General features: G+C 40.9%; 1 protein-coding gene and 1 pseudogene across 2 annotated transcripts in view; one reads left to right on the top strand and one right to left on the bottom strand.

Annotated features, from left to right (window-relative positions):
• LOC143329820 (choline transporter-like protein 5-A) overlaps positions 1–16308 on the bottom strand; it is a 73236-nt gene that overhangs the window by 10804 nt on the left and 46124 nt on the right. For both annotated transcript variants that reach the window (XM_076745917.1, XM_076745918.1), the window contains exons 7-13: positions 16152–16212; positions 4554–4677; positions 3943–4026; positions 2702–2814; positions 2309–2440; positions 304–403; positions 82–174 (exon numbers count right to left, since the gene is read on the bottom strand). In XM_076745917.1, the coding sequence (XP_076602032.1) occupies positions 82–174; positions 304–403; positions 2309–2440; positions 2702–2814; positions 3943–4026; positions 4554–4677; positions 16152–16212 (707 nt within the window). The remainder of the gene's footprint in view (positions 1–81; positions 175–303; positions 404–2308; positions 2441–2701; positions 2815–3942; positions 4027–4553; positions 4678–16151; positions 16213–16308) is intronic.
• LOC143329181 (uncharacterized) lies at positions 5323–14243 on the top strand (annotated as a pseudogene).

Raw genomic sequence — 16308 nt, 5'->3', positions numbered from 1 at the left:
ATGAATCTAGAAAAGGTTAACATAAAAATCTTTTCTCCTTGCATTCTTCCTGTTGTTGCTTATGACCACTCAGAAGGATACACAGCTGTAATCACCCAGTAGAAGATGCAAACAGTCAACAAGAGAAAGGTGATGACTGGAAAGAATAGCGAGGACATGATGTGACCAATGGCTCTGCAACAACAGAGAAATCATAGGGCCAGGAAAACAACTCATTATACAATATAGTTTCTTTTATTTTAAGTCCCATAATTCAGGCATCTAATTTTTGTGATTTTCTCTTATTGTGTTTAGAGTTCATACTTGCTTGCCTCTCTTAGTAGGGCGATAGCGACTCGGACTCTTCTTCTTAGAAAGATCAACATCAGCAAGATGGAGGCTTCTGTCACTCCCAGAGACACCACTGACAAATGCAAACAACAGTTTATGCTGTTGATATTTTCAAAGGCAGTGTAGTTGCATAGTTATCTATCTCAATCAGATATATAAAGTAAAGCAGCAGAGATAAAGCAGGGATTTATAATCAACTGGTTGTTTTACACCCATACATATGAATATAATCTGACATTTTATTGGACATGCAAATCTACGATTCGTTACCACATGTGTCCACATGTGTCCTCATGGGTACCATGTTGTAACATGTGGTACCACATGTGTTCCACATGTGTCCACATGTTACCACATGTGATCACATGGGTTTCACATAGGAATTTACATGGGTTTCACACATTACACCATGAAAAATGTTCCAAAACCACATGTTTCCCATGTTTAACATGTGCAAATCACATGTGAAATTCATGTTGTTTTTCTGTAAGGGTAAGATTGAGAAGAGAGCAGACTTAGCCTGAAAATTTGAACCAACACCACGATGCTCCCCCTCCCTCTCCGTTGCACTCATGCCCTGCCTCCAATCCCCTCCTCCCTGCAGCATCTGTGCAGCTGCTGTAACAACCAGTAATGTTAGCCTTAGCATCAGAAACAAGCTAACTCTGCCCAGCCGCTACATCACAGTCGCTAACATAGTGTATGCGCTGCGGAGTGTTACTGTAACAATCACCATTGTAGCTCTCTTCACAACAACACAGACACAGGTCAGTTCTTTGAAACGGGCATTTATTGCTTGGGCACATCTCTGCTGCATCCTCTCCTTCATGCCATCACACTTACGTCACTTACCCCGTGAGAACTATATTCGTAAATAAACACAGTGCAAAATATCTAAATGAGTTACAAGGCACCATGACATGAAAATAAAAGTAAACATAAAATGATGCTCAGTGCTGACATGAAATAAAGAACAATTACAAATTAAACAAATACCTCGTTGGCCGCTTGTTGTAAAGAAGTCCATGAAAATCCTTTAGAGTCTTATAAGTCCCTTAACGTCCCTTTACTGTCTGCTTAGGCTTCAGACATTAATTTAACTTAAACAAAAAACAGACAAGGCCTCATGAGACATTCGCCTTGCATTGTATACAGTCCAACAATGAACTTGACCGTGGGTGCGCCACAAACAAAGAACCTTGGTTCCGGACAAGAAACATACAATTCAAACAATGAACCAAAGCATATGTGCTTACAACATTTTTAGTAAATTATATTATTTTACCTCTTACACAACAGATTTTAAAACCTTAATTTTAAACTTACATCAAACAATTTCTTTATTTATAACCTTATTTATCGCATGAAAATTCCTCACTTTTATGAATTATTTATCAGTGTATCATGAACACACGATTTATGTAACACCACTTACAACCATATTAGCTTTATGGTTATTTGTTGTCTTAGCTATATATGCTGTTGTTGGCAGCGGCGGTATGGGCAGTTTCTCCTTTGCGGGTGGCTCTGCCATAGCTTTCACTAGCCTCCTGACACCACTCACAGAGCTGTTTGACTGAGCGGCAGCCGGCAGAATGAGCGGAGGGAGGGGGCACTTCGCAGCGTGTGTGAGTAGTGATTGACAGATGTCAGACACTGCCTCAGATGCTCCTCTGGCTCTGATTGGTTGTTTTGTGTCAGGCGCAGTGGATTCTTGCAAATCGCAGTAGGAACAGTAGGTGGGACCAATGGAGATTTTTTTTTCATAGATTACATGTTTCATGTACTGCTCTCTGGGCATAGGGACAGTTTTAGCAAATATGACAAAAAATTACTTTGATATAAGTTACTTTAACTTCACTTTTAAACTTAAACAGAACTTTTCACTGCCTTTTGAATGTTACAGAGATCCTAATTTAAGAACACTGGCACTAAATATCCAAAGGTAAGAATCAAGAACAAAACTGAAAAAACTTACTTAATATGATCCATGTCTGTGTGAGTTGTAGATAGACCTGCAGGTCAGTCTGGAGGCCGACTTCTACAATGGCAACATCAGAGCCTGCTCTGTGTCTGAGCTGATACAACTCATCAGAGCAGTACCACATGCCTGCACACACATACAAACAGTGAATTCAGTGAGGAATTTGAAGAAAGCTAATAGGTTTCTGAAACATTTCCATTGCTTTTCCAAGTGTTTCTTTGATCACGTCATGACATAATTGAGTTGAAGTTTAAGAGTTCCTCTTGTCAAGTCAGATCTCTGCTGTCACCTTCATAGTACCTGAGAGTAGTAGAAGAGGAGCTAAACTTTGGATGCAGATTATCACATGTCCTAAGATTCTGAAGATGTAAAGCCCTGAGTACACACCATATGCCAGCAGCAGTATGACAGTGATGATGGTAGTCCACAGTAGCAACCCAGCTGTGAACCTCAGCAACAGGATGAAGATCAAACTAATGACCAAGGATAACAGCAGACCTCTGTAAGATAATGCACAGATACAAGGGATAATTAAAATTAGCGAGCTAGCTAGCGTGGCAAAATACTGTCTTGTGTAGATAATGTCAGCAAGCCTAATTCATCTAGACTCCTATCTGATCTGGTTGATAAATTGAACAGCTTGTCACCTGCAAATTACTTTATATGCTAACGATACAAAGTAACCAACGGCAGATCCATGCAGCGTCACTAGATACAGATACAAGAGCTGGCTGATCCTTCCTTACTTACAAACATTATTGCTCAGAAAACACAATCTGGATATGTTAGTTGACTAGCTTGCCAAATTACTATCGTGATCCAAAAAACAAAAAATGATGTAACAGTACAAAACAAAGGTGTGCAACTCATGGTTGCTCTTTACTAACCAAGATCGATGAATTGAGGGGCAACAAACAAGGTAGCTGTAACCCTACGTAAAATAAGGTTAGCCAGCTACCTGTAACTTTACTATTCATAACATGGATCTAGTTTGGTTGCTTTGCAATGTTAGCTAATAAAATAAGTCGCAAACGACAAGCCAGTTAGTATGATGAAGCAAATGGTCCAATACAGGAACATTGAAGATAGTAACATACTAGTTACGACTGTAATTTATTTTTGTTCATTGTTCATGTCAGCATTCAGCCTCATGAAGCATAATGCCATGTCACTGTTTTGGCCAGTGCCTTGGGTCATGCTTGCTTGCCGATAAAGAGTGTGAGCAACAGGATGGTGACTGCAGTTCATTTAATGGCCATCAGTGTCATTAATAACAATAACTTTCTGAGTGTTTTACAATGTGTAACTTGTGACACACTTGTGAGGCACTATGACAAATTTGTTTAATAGAATAAACTTTAAACATCAGTGGATGATGAATCCAGTACATTTATTCTGGATATTATTCGAAAATGATGTGAAGTAAGGGGTCACAACTTAGAATCTCTGACTGAAACTTTTAAAAACTTTGGAAGGATAGTAGGTATAAGCACAATTACTAATGATCCTTGTCCGTAGTCACACACCATTCTGATGAACAGTTTTGGCAAAATGCTAAGTGGGGACTAAATATCATGTTGTAGTTTTACACTATAGCTGCTTTATCTCTGTGTTGCTTCTGTATTTACACAAGTATCCATGCCCATGATTTGGCATAATCTTCCACAATCTTCATGCCATGCTCCTCAGCGTCCAGTCCTCCTGTTATACCCCTGCATGCAGGTGAGACAAATGAATTTCAACATCCAGACAAAGGTGGGAATCTAACAAGAAATTGAAAGGATCCTGAACAGAGAAGTGGTGATGTCATATCAAAGACTAACACATTAAGAAGATATAGAGAAATGGCATGTTTTTAGAATCTTTGTCAGCTAGACACTAACTACTAACTACTTTTGCATTCCAGGTCTTGGTGAGCTATTTTTCAGAAATTATCTGGCCTCACACAATGGAATTTAGAATTGTAAAAGAATGTTCACACAATATTTCTAATCTATGTGCTCCAATCATTAATCACTTGCCTTCACTGCCTAAGAAGTCATGAAATGTATTTTTGCTATAACACAGACAAGATTGTACACTAGAAAACCTTCTTCAACAAGTGACAAAAAAAAAAAAAAAAAAAAAATCATGAAACTAAGTCACCCAGAGAGTCTTCTCAGTTTAGGGAATTCTAAGTGCTGTTGAGTGATCTTTGTCTTTGTTTAAATAATAAATAAAAAAAAAGAAGTTACAGTACTTTGCAGCATGTTGGAGTTCAGTAACATTGCGGGTCACTTCCAGAGCATCTTTAAAATTGGTTCTATTAGCTACAGTCACAGTCCCATTCAGAGTGATGAAGTCTGGTAGACATCTCTGGAAAACTGATACACACACACACACGCACGTACGCACACGCACACACACACACACACGCACACGCACACACACACACACAAATTCTTTATTACATTCTTATAAAATTCAATACAGTGCATTACACTTAATACAAAGGAAACATGACATTTTCAGAGCTGATACTAACACTTCAAACAAATAATATTCCACTGTCTATCCTCCTAATGTTTAACTATTTTTAGGATATGTCTATGTAGGCTAATCTCTGAAGACACTGGCCAATTAAAAGAACAATCACTAAAATGCTCGGATGTTCATCCAAACACCTATCTTTGTTGTAAAGTAAAAGGAAGTAATACACAGAAATACACATAAAGAAGGCACATGATCAGCACATGATCTGAGATGTGAAAGTCACATGGCTGCTAAAATGTCCCTGAAATGTGCTTGTCTCAGGAGATGGCATTTCCAACAGCTCGTGGTAGTGCCCTTCCCTTCCCTTGTGAGTTGGAGCAAGCTGGTTCATCCGCAAAATATGAAGGTATAATTTGCATTTTAGTACAGCATCATAAGCTGAGGACAGGTGGTATCTCAAACTCCCTCCTCTGTTTAGTGAGTGCTGCTTCCCTTTGACAACCATTTTCTTTGCTCTGTGCAAAGTGACTGCCAAAATGTTGGTACAGCATGTATTCCCTCTGCATGACGTCCTGGCAGATATAGTCTCTGACAGAGGTCCACAATTCATCTCTCAAGTCTGGAAGTTCTGCCAGGCACTAGGGGCATCAGTCAGTCTGTCTTCAGGTTTCCGTCCTCAGACCAATGGCCAGTCAGTTGGAAAGGACCAATCAGGACCTGGAATCAGTTTAAAGATGTATCTGAGTCTCCAATCCCACTTCCTGGTCTACTCATCTCCCATGGGTAGAATACACAATTCTCTCACGAGTTCTGCCACAGGCCTGTCCTCGTTCAAGGCATCTCTTAGGTACCTGTCCCTCCCTTTGTCACCAGCCCAAGAAGACGAGATCTATGTCCCCCAGGATTCCATCTATTCAAGTCCATCTCTGCTGATGTCAGCAAATTTGGTCAAGTTTCTTGCGGCTTTACTCCATTCAGCAGAGGAGAACAAGCAAGATCGCCGATCGCCACTGCAGAGAGTCCACCGTGTACAAACCAGGTCAGAAAGTTTAGCTTTCTTCTGAGAGTATTCCTTTCAAAACTGACTCGAAGAAATTATCTCCCCGCTCCATGAGTCCCTTTATTGCTGACTCGATTATAAATCCCATGGCCATAAAGCTATAACGTCCCTCCACTATGAGGATCCATCCTGTTTTCCATGTGTCCCAACTCAAATCAGTCACCTCCAGCACATTGTGGACCTGTTACCACTTCCAGGACTCAGTTATTCTACATTCCTCATCTCTTTTTTTTCCTCCTCCTCCTCTGGTAGCTGGTTTTTGTCTGGGCTTGTGATTCTTGTTTTCTGTATTTATTTTCATTTTCCTTAAGCTTGAAAGTTTTAATTTTTGGATAAACTGGACATCTAAAGACATATTTTATGGACAAAATACCCTTGCGACCTCTGATATTTCACGGATACACTCTGCTCTGGCCTACTGACAGAAAAAGCCTGCTTTGGCCTACCAACAGAAAAAGCCTGCTGGCAGCTAAAGCTAACTAGCACCAAGATGCCTCCTTTCTCCACAGATGACCTCCACAAACTTCTGCAGCAGGTTGCAGTGTTGGAAACTAAAGTTCAGCATCTGGAAATACACGCAGAAGTGAACGGACCTTGTGGAAATGACAGCACTTTGCCACTGACTCAAAACAGCGGACTGGAGAATGCTAACATCCAGCTAATTAGCTCTGATACAGCTGCCACGAAACTAAAGGGCTGTGTACTGGGTAATAAATCTGCCAGTGTTAGTCCTCCCTGGAATGCTCTCGGGGCAAAGCCCAAGAATAAATCAGCTGATATGGGGAGACGTCCAACAGGTAGAACCCAGCGCCCAGAGATCTGTGATGCGACAGGCTGGCCTGCGTAATCATCCTCCTCAACACCTGTGCAGAGTAAAACACAGCTGTGGATAAAAGCTAAAGGAAAGATGAGCAACAAAGCTCCCAAACCAGCTAGTGTGCAGTTACAAAATCGGTTTGCTCCACTACTGCAGGACCCTGGATCTCCAACTGAAAACACTGATAACTCCTCGGACTCACAGAGAAGGGTAAGGCCTGACAGGAAGTCAGAAGCTAGAAAGCTACAAGGAAAGCTACGGACTGGTCCTGAGACTCTGGTTGTTGGTGATTCTGCTATTAAAGATGTGGGAAGCATGTACAGAAGAAACACAAAAGTGTTGTGCTTTCCTGATGATACAGTCTCCAACATGACCGACAGAATCCTCGGTATTGTTGCAGAAATTCCAACTTTGAAATACCTTGTACTGCACACAGGGGCAAATGATATTGCAAAATGACAATCTGAAGAGCTCAAACAAGATTTAGATAAACTGCTAAATGCAGTGAGCTCTCTGAATGCTGAGGTCTTCTTCAGTGGGCCTTTACCACCAGTCAGAGGAGGAGAAGAGAGATTCAGCAGATTATTGGCAGTAAACAGATGGCTTTCAACTGCATGTAATGTCCACTCAGTGCATTTTATTGACAATTTCATCTTTTTCTGGGACCGCAGACAAGGAGACGGACTTTCCCTAAACAAGTCAGGAGTAAAACTTTTTGCCTCCAACCTTTCTTTCTTCCTGCGTAACACTGTTCCCACTCCCAAGGACAAGAGACAAGAGGAATCCAAACAAAAGCAGCAAACACCAAAACATGAAGGAGAACCAACTCTCCCCCGGCCTGTATGCTCTAACCATGAGGGATGCCAGAGCAAAAAAGGGAATGCCTCATGTCCTCCACCAGGGGCCACTGCTCGCGAGGATTCACCGACTCCGACCACTAAAACTCCACCTAGGTCACCATCTCCAACCACTAAAACACCACCTAGGTCACCATCTCCAACTGTCCAAACTCCATCTAGCTCATCATCTTTAGTGGGTATCCCATCACCCTCCTCCCCCCTGCTGGAGTTTACTGACCAAATGAACGAACTTGTCAGCGCTGGTATCAGGCTTACTCCTCGCCCATCTGGGATCTTTTCCCTCCAACCACCCTGTCCCCCTCCACCACCACAGCGCCGATGGGCACCACCTCCACCCCCTCCATGGCTTGATCTGATCCTACTCCAGTCCCCTAGTAAGAGCCCAGCACAGCCACCTATTTGTGTTGGTAACTGATGTGTTCTGGGTCCAGCTTTTAAGGCAAATGTTATGCCTGACTTCCAAGAAAAAGCCAGGGCCCACTGTGCCAGAAGCTTCACTGATTCATGTCTCAGTAGGTAGGAGAAGATCGGCCCATCTCTCCAGAAACATCACATCATCAAATTTAACATGCATTCCATGTCAGCCACAGTATGTTCTAAAACATGGGGATGTTGGACTTTTTAGCACATTTAAGTTAGCTCTTTTAAATGTTAGGTCTTTGGCAGGCAAATCATTCTTAATCAATGACTTTATCATCAAGCACAAGCTTGATTTTATGTTTTTAACTGAAACTTGGTTAGGACAAGATAACAGCGCAGCAGTTCTCAATGAGTCAGCCCCTCCGAAATTCAGTTTCATAAGTGAAGTAAGAATGCATAAAATAGGAGGTGGAGTCGCCATTTTGTTTAATGATAGCATTCAATTCAATAGAGTCTCTTATGGTCAGTTTGAATCTTTTGAATATGTTGCCATTCAATCAAAGTCTCCCTGTCAATCAGTCTTCGTAACCATCTACAAGCCCCCAAAATACAATGCAAAGTTTTCCGATGAGTTTGCCAATCTACTGTCTGTTGTTTGTATTGATTTTGACTGTGTTCTGTTAGTGGGTGACTTCAACGTTCATGTTGATAATCTCAGAGATGGATGTGCTAAAGAACTTTTAAACATCCTGGATCATTTTGGCCTATCTCAGCACGTAACACATTCAACACGTAACAAAGGGCATATATTAGATTTGGTTATTTCCAAAGGGCTTAATATCTCTGAGGTTGTGATGAAGGAGGTTGCTCTTTCTGATCATTACTGTGTGTCATTTAAAATGGCCACACCTGTTATTCTTAACAAAAGTGGAAAAGAGGTAATCAAAAAGCGTTATATTAATGATAACACCTGTGCAGTCTTCACTCAGTCTTTTACACCATCACCAACACTGCCCTCAGCTTCAACTGATGACCTTGTAAATAGTTTCAGTTCCAAAGCTATGACTATTATTGACTCCATCGCCCCAGTTAAGACAAAAGTTTTATCAGGAAGGAAAAAGGCACCTTAGAGAAACACCACACTGGTCAAAGTCCAGAAAAGAGTCTGCAGACACGTAGAGCGCAGGTGGTGAAAAACCAAACTCCAGGTTCATTATGAGATTTACAAAAACAGTCTCCACACCTATAACCATGAACTAAAGAAGGCAAGGCAAACATTCTTCTCAGAGATTATCAACAGAAACTGTAATAATGCCCGCACTTGGTTTTCTGTTGTGGATAGACTGACAAACCCCACAGCATCAGTCCCTCCTGAGCTGCTATCCAACAAGTCATGCAATGAATTTGCAGCCTTTTTACAGATAAAATTTCAAGGATAAGACAAACAGTGTGCAGCTCCAGTTCAGGCAAAATGATAAGTCCATCTGTGCCTTCTTGTTCTCCAGTTCAACTAGCAAATTTTAACCTAGATCATACAAGGCTGACAGAAACTGTATTACAGTTAATATCCACAACATGCTGCCTTGATACTCTGCCAGCAAACTTTTTTAAAAATGTTTCTAATTGCATGGCTCCAGATGTGTTGCAGATAATAAATAATTCTCTTCAGTCTGGTCACTTTCCCCAGGCCTTGAAAACTGCAGTAATAAAACCTCTCCTAAAAAAGACTAATCTGGATGCTTCAGTAATAAGTAACTACAGGCCAATATCAAATCTTTCCCTTTCTGGGAAAAATTATTGAAAGGGTTGTTTTTCAACAAACGCATGCTTTCATGATGTAGAACAATCTTTGTAATGCATTTCAGTCTGGATTTCATCTACACCACAGCACTGAGACTGTACTAATCAAAGTTTTAAATGACATACATCTGAATAATGATGCTTCCAAAACCTCAGTCTTAGTATTATTTAGATCTCAGTGCTGCCTTTGATACAGTTGATCATGACATACTTCTTGACAGACTGGAAAAGTGGGTGGGACTTACTGGCACTGTACTACACTGGTTCAAATCTTATTTACAAGATGGAGACTACTTTGTGTCAATTGGTGAGCATGTGTCTGAACGAAAAAAGATGATGTGTGGGGTGCCACAAGGGTCCATTCTCGGACCACTTCTTTTCAATATCTACATGTTGCCCCTAGCTCAGACTATGGAGCATCATAATACTTATTATCACACTTACGCAGATGATACACAACTTTATATTTCTGTGTCATCACATGACTGCAGTCCCCTACTTTCACTGAGTGAGTGTATTCATCAAATCAATGAGTGGATGTGCCAGAATTTTCTTCAGCTTAATGCAGATAAGAAAGAAGTGATTGTATTTGGCCCCAAAAATGAAAGGTCAAAGATCAGTGCTCACCTTAATTCCATTTCACTGACAACAACAGATAAAGCCAGAAATCTTGGTGTAATTATTGATTCTGACCTGAATTTTAACAACCATTTAAAGCTCATTACCAAATCAGCCTACTACCACCTGAAAAATATAACCAGAATTAAGGGATGTCTGTCCAAAGAAGACATGGAAAAACTTGTTCATGCATTCATTTTCAGTAGGTTGGACTATTGCAATGGAGTCTTAACTGGCCTAAACAAAAAATCAATTAGGCAACTACAGCTGATTCAAAATGCTGCCGTGCGAGTCCTTACAAACACCAGAAAAATGGACCATATCACACCAGTCCTCAGATCACTACACTGGCTTCCTGTGAGTCAAAGAATAGACTTTAAAATCTTACTGTTGGTCTACAAAGCATTAAATGGTCTAGGGCCGAAATATATTTTAGATTTATTAACTCCATATGAAGTATCCAGACCTCTCTGGTCATCAGGGACAGGTATATTGTGTGTTCCCAGAATGAGAACCAAACAAAGTGAAGCAGCTTTCAGTTCCTCTGCTCCTCACCTGTGGAACATTCTCCCTGCACACCTGAGGTCTGTACCAACTGTCAGCTCATTAAATCAGGGTTGAAAACAATATTATTTACTACAGCTTTTACTTAAAATAAATATATTCGCTCAATGACTTTAATCATTCTAAATGCTAAATTATTGTCTTTTACTGGCTTCTGTTTTTAATTTTCCTTTAATTGTATTTTATTTTTCCATTCTCTTCTAATCTTTTTTCTTTCTTTCTTTCTTTCTTTCTTTCTTTCTTTTTTCTCTCTTTCTTTGAAATGTATGATTTTAATGTATTTTCATGCTTCTGTAAAGCACTTTGAATTGCCTGGTGTATGAATTGTGCTATACAAATAAATATGCCTTGCCTTGCCTCGTCTGGATTCATCTGCTGCACATTCTTTGATTACCTAATAAAACTGTGAACTTTTCTTCGTCTTCAGTCCCATTTGTCTGAGCTTAGTATTTTGGGTCCAGTATACTCTGAAAATGCTAGCACACCATGCTGCTAGTAATTTTTACACCCATGTTGATGACCCTTCTAATTTTTTTGCCACAAGTTTCTTAACGTGCTAAATTCGTTTGGCTTACAACACCATGTTCTTATCCAACACGTGACCACAGGCATACTTTGATGTGATGTGATGCTTGGCATTCAGGCCAAAGAGTTCAAACTTCGTTTCATATCCTGATAAAGAAACGTGTGTGCCTTTCCAAATCATGTCCAATCAATTGAATTTACTATGGGTGCACTCCAATCAAGTTGTAGGCACATCTCAAGGATCATCAGTGGAAACAGGATGCACCTGAGCTCAATTTTGAGTGTCATAGCAGAGGGTGTGAATACTAATAAATTTGCCAAATTTTCTAAAAAACCTTTTCACTTTGTCATTATGTGGTATTGTGTGTAGATTGACAAGACAAAAAAGTAATTTAATCCATTTTGGAAAAATGCTGTAACAACAAAATGTGGGGAAAGTGAAGGGGTGTCAATACTTTCCAAATGCACTGTACATCCAATTCCTCAGACACAGGCAAGCTGATGAATGACTTCAACCCTCTTTCTGCATGCACTTTAGATCCTGTTGCACCCCTTGAAACAATAATTAAACATAGCATAGGATTGGCACCCTGAATGAAAAATGACAGTGAAACTCATAAAAAGAGAATTTAGAAGGGGCTGTAGGTACATTATCAACAAATACAATAGTTAATGGTTTCTTTAAATGCACAGGTCAGGAATGCGAGAGACAGTTATTTCTCTGTTTTAACTCAAGCTAATAAGCACAGCCTCAGAGCTTATTGTAACACTGTGGACCATCTTTTAAATCCTGTACATTTTAATCAGTATAAATAATCTAGTGAGAAATGTCTTAAATTCTTAACTTTTTAAATTAGATACAATCAAAAATTGTTTCTCCAGATTATTCTATTGATGTCCCCTGCCCCAACCATGTTATTTTATTAAGCGTTATGTCAAACTCTTTTTGATCACTATAATGCAACTCAAACCTTGCTCAAGTTCTGTTGAACTGTGACTGCCCCTTTCGTTGCTCTCAATAATTAACAGTCTCAGAACATTTGAAGGAATATGGAATTGCCAGTCTGCTGTAAACAGAACTGAATTTATCCAAACACTTGTAAAGCTACATCAAATTCAGGTCCTAGCCCTGACCGAAACCTGGATCCATCCAGAAAACACAGCCACATCAGCTGCGCTTCCAGCTGACTCCCACACACCTCATCCTGATGGACGTGGAGGTGGCATGGGCGCACTCATTTCTCAAAACTGGAAATTCACCAAGCTTACTCCTCTAAGCAACAGCTCCTCATTCGAGTATCATGCAATCATGGTTACTATTCCCACTAAGCTGTATATATTGGTCATATATCGCCCACCTGGGCTACTGGGGAACTTTATAGCTGAACTGGACATGCTACTCTCAGCCATATCCTGAAGATGGCACCCCACTGATTGTCATGGGTGACATGAATACTCATCTTAACAAACCGCTTGCGGTCGACTTCCTTTCGCTGCTGTCCTCATTTGACCTCAAACAGGTCTCCAACGCTCCCACACACAAAGCAGGCAATACTTTCAACTTAACTGCAACGCGAAACTTCTGCATGGCAAAGCTAACTCTCACCCCCTTACATGTATCAGACAACTTCTTTATTGAATTCTCTGTATCCTTACCAGAGCATCCTCAAGCTCCGCTGCAAATGGTCTCCTTCAGACGAAACGTCCGGTCCCTCATGCCAACTCAACTCTCTGATGAGGTCTCGGCAATCATGCCTCCTCACAGTGTTTTCTCCAACAGATACACTCTGCTCTTTGATAGCCGCCTCTCCAAACAATCTAAGCCCACTCTCATCCAAACTTGCTCGAAAACTCCCACCAGTCCGTGGCTCTCCAGTGTCATCAGAGAGCAACGGGCGGTGTTGAGAGCAGCCGAGAGAAAATGGAGCAAAACCAGAGATCCCTCTGACCTCAGAGACTCTCCTGTCGGCATTCTCCTCCCATCTGAAAAGTGCCAAGTCCACTTATAATCAGGAGAAAATCAGTAGCGCCAAAGGCTCTCAGAAACTATTTTCTGCTTTTAACTCACTGCTCAAACCCCTATCGCCTCCACCCTCAACTTACAACTGCTCACAGCCGATCACTTTGCTTCCTTCTTCACTGATAAGGTTTCAACCATCAGCAACCAGTTCTCTGAGTCTGACCAATTCAGTAGGATACCAACAGCTAACAGATCCTCACTCTCCTCATTTTCCCATGTCGCAGAGGAGCGAGTCTCCAACCTTCTGCTCGACTCTCACCCCACTACCTGTCCACTGGATCCTATACCTTCCAACCTCCTGCAGGCCATCTCGTCCACACTTATCCCTGCTGTCACCCACATGATCAATTCCTCACTTACAATGGGTGTGTTCCCCACTGCTTTTAAACAAGCCAGAGTAACTACACTGCTAAAGAAACCTACACTCGACTCAGCTCAGGTTGAAAATAACAGGCCGGATTCACTCCTCACTTTTCTTTTCAAGACTCTTGAGCGCACGGTCTTTAATCAGGTCTCTGAATTCCTTTCAGATAACAACCTGCATGATCCCAGCCATCTGATTTCAAATGCAGACACTCTATGGAGACTGTGCTCTTATCTGTAGTGGAAACCCTACAATCAGCTAGGGCTACTGGTCAATCCTCTGTTCTACTATTGCTTGATCGACTGCCTTTGACATGGTTAACCACCGAATCCTCTTCTCCACACTCGCTGAGCTTGTCCTCTCTGAATCTGTTCTCCGCTGGTTTGAGTCCTACCTCAGATCCTTTGCAGTATCTTGGAGGGAAGAAGTGTCTAAATCCCACTGCTTGTCCACAGTCCTCAATCATTAGAAAAAGACTAACGACCAAGCTCTTTACTGAACACCTTCTGTCATATGTGATGGGATCTGGGAAAACCAGTCACATGTCGAAATTTTACCTTTTGGAGATTTTAATATCACCTAGAAGCTTATTTCAAGCTCTTTTCAAAGCTCTTCTTATTATTTTTATATCTGGTTTGTATCAAGTATTATGATCACTCAAAGTCAGCTAATCAGTAGGATTTTTTTGGAGCACAATTTTGAGAAAAACAGGTTGAAAGACAAGGATTCTAAATCAGAACACGACCAGCTCCCTCAAACTCTCTCCATCTTTGAAGCTTTGACATCTCTCTGTGTGTCTTGTAGCATCTGACTGAAGTGTCAAAATAATGTTTTGATGATTAGGGTGACCTGATGATCCGATTTATGCAGGACAGCCACGCATTTCCATTACTTTTCCCACGTTCCGCAAATTGCGATGTTGTTGCGAATTGTTAGCGACACTGTCAATAATTTAAGCCCTGACAGCATAAGGTCCAGACTGTTCAGGGAGTGTGCAGATCAGCTCTGGAGGTACATTCTGCACATCTTCAACCTGAGCCGCAGTCTGAAGAGAGTTCCAGCCCTGTGGGAAACTTCCTGTGTCGTTCCAGTTCCAAGACCGCACATCCCAGGGAGCCCAGCCACTTCAGGCCAGTAGCCTTGATTTCCCACCTGATGAATATGATGGAGAGGATCATACTGAACCACTTCCATCACCTGCTGAGCAGCGAGCTTGACCCACTGCAGTTTGCATATCGACCAGGCATTGGAGGATGCAGGCATCTACCTGCTCCATCGTTCTCTTCCTCACCTGGAGAACACTGGGAGCACAGTGAGGGTCATGTTTTTTTACTTCCCCCAGTGCTTTCAACAAATTTCAACCAGCCCTGCTCAGGGGGATGCTAGAAGGAGTCGGAAAAGGCTGCCACCTTGCTGCATGAACCATCAACGACCTCACCAACAGACCAGAGTATGTCAGGCTTCACAACTGCGTGTCCTATGTGGTAGTTTGTAGCACGGGGGCTCCGCAGGGTACAGTGCTCTCTCCTTTCCTCTTCTCCTTCTACACACTGGACTTTGTCGCCCCAAGCAGCAGCTTTAGCAGCAGACTGCTGCATCCACTGTGTAGGAAGGAATGCTACCGCAGGTCCTTCATTCCAATTGCGATCAGACTGTTCAACACTAATATTATTTAATATAGCACTGTGTTTACATACTTACTGTTTTGCACTCCAATGCGATTTTTATGTTTCTAAATCTTGCCATTACATCCATATCCATATTTTTTCTTTTTAGACACCGTGTTACATATATTTTTATCTAATGTGCAATAGTGAAAACACTGCACCGTAACCATGTGCAATTCTCAATCCATGTGCAATTTTCAACCTCCTGCATTTTTCAGTTTTTACTATTAGCGATATTATTTTTCAATGCCCCCTGCCACTTTTTTGCATAGAATGTAAAGTTGATTTTCATTTTATATTTTGTATTTTATTCTCCTCTATGTGTGTATGTGTGTGTAAACACACACACACACACACACACACACACACATCTACATATATATGTCTATATATATATATATATATATGTCTATATATATATATATATATATATATATATATATATATATATATATATATATATATATATATATATTCTATCTCTCTCTCTCTCTATATATATATACTGTACATAGCTGAGGAATGTGTTTGGATGGCGGTTTGGTAATTGTTATTTTAACTGTCCAGTGTTTGTTTGTTTTTTAGTTTTACTTTTAAAAAACTATTTTCAGGATAAAAACTTCAGAGTGATGAAATTTTTATTCTACTTTTAAATTGAAACACAGACATAATTAGTTGAAATTCTGGGGAGAGGGGTGTCTCATCCTTACATGGTCTACTAGGCACAATCATGGAGGGACAGTCCTCATCTCGTAGAACCTGAGATACTGGCTGAAAGAAACAGAGGAGAGACAAGAGGCTTAGAATAATATGTATATGTGCACATATACTTGGACACTCTCCAATCCTTGGCTACATCAGGTTTGT

This window comes from Chaetodon auriga, chromosome 12 (genome assembly GCF_051107435.1).
Source record: "Chaetodon auriga isolate fChaAug3 chromosome 12, fChaAug3.hap1, whole genome shotgun sequence".
In the NCBI taxonomy this organism is placed as follows: domain Eukaryota; kingdom Metazoa; phylum Chordata; class Actinopteri; order Chaetodontiformes; family Chaetodontidae; genus Chaetodon; species Chaetodon auriga.
The sequence above is the reverse complement of the archived record's forward strand: the minus strand, read 5'-3'. Positions and strand labels throughout refer to the sequence as shown.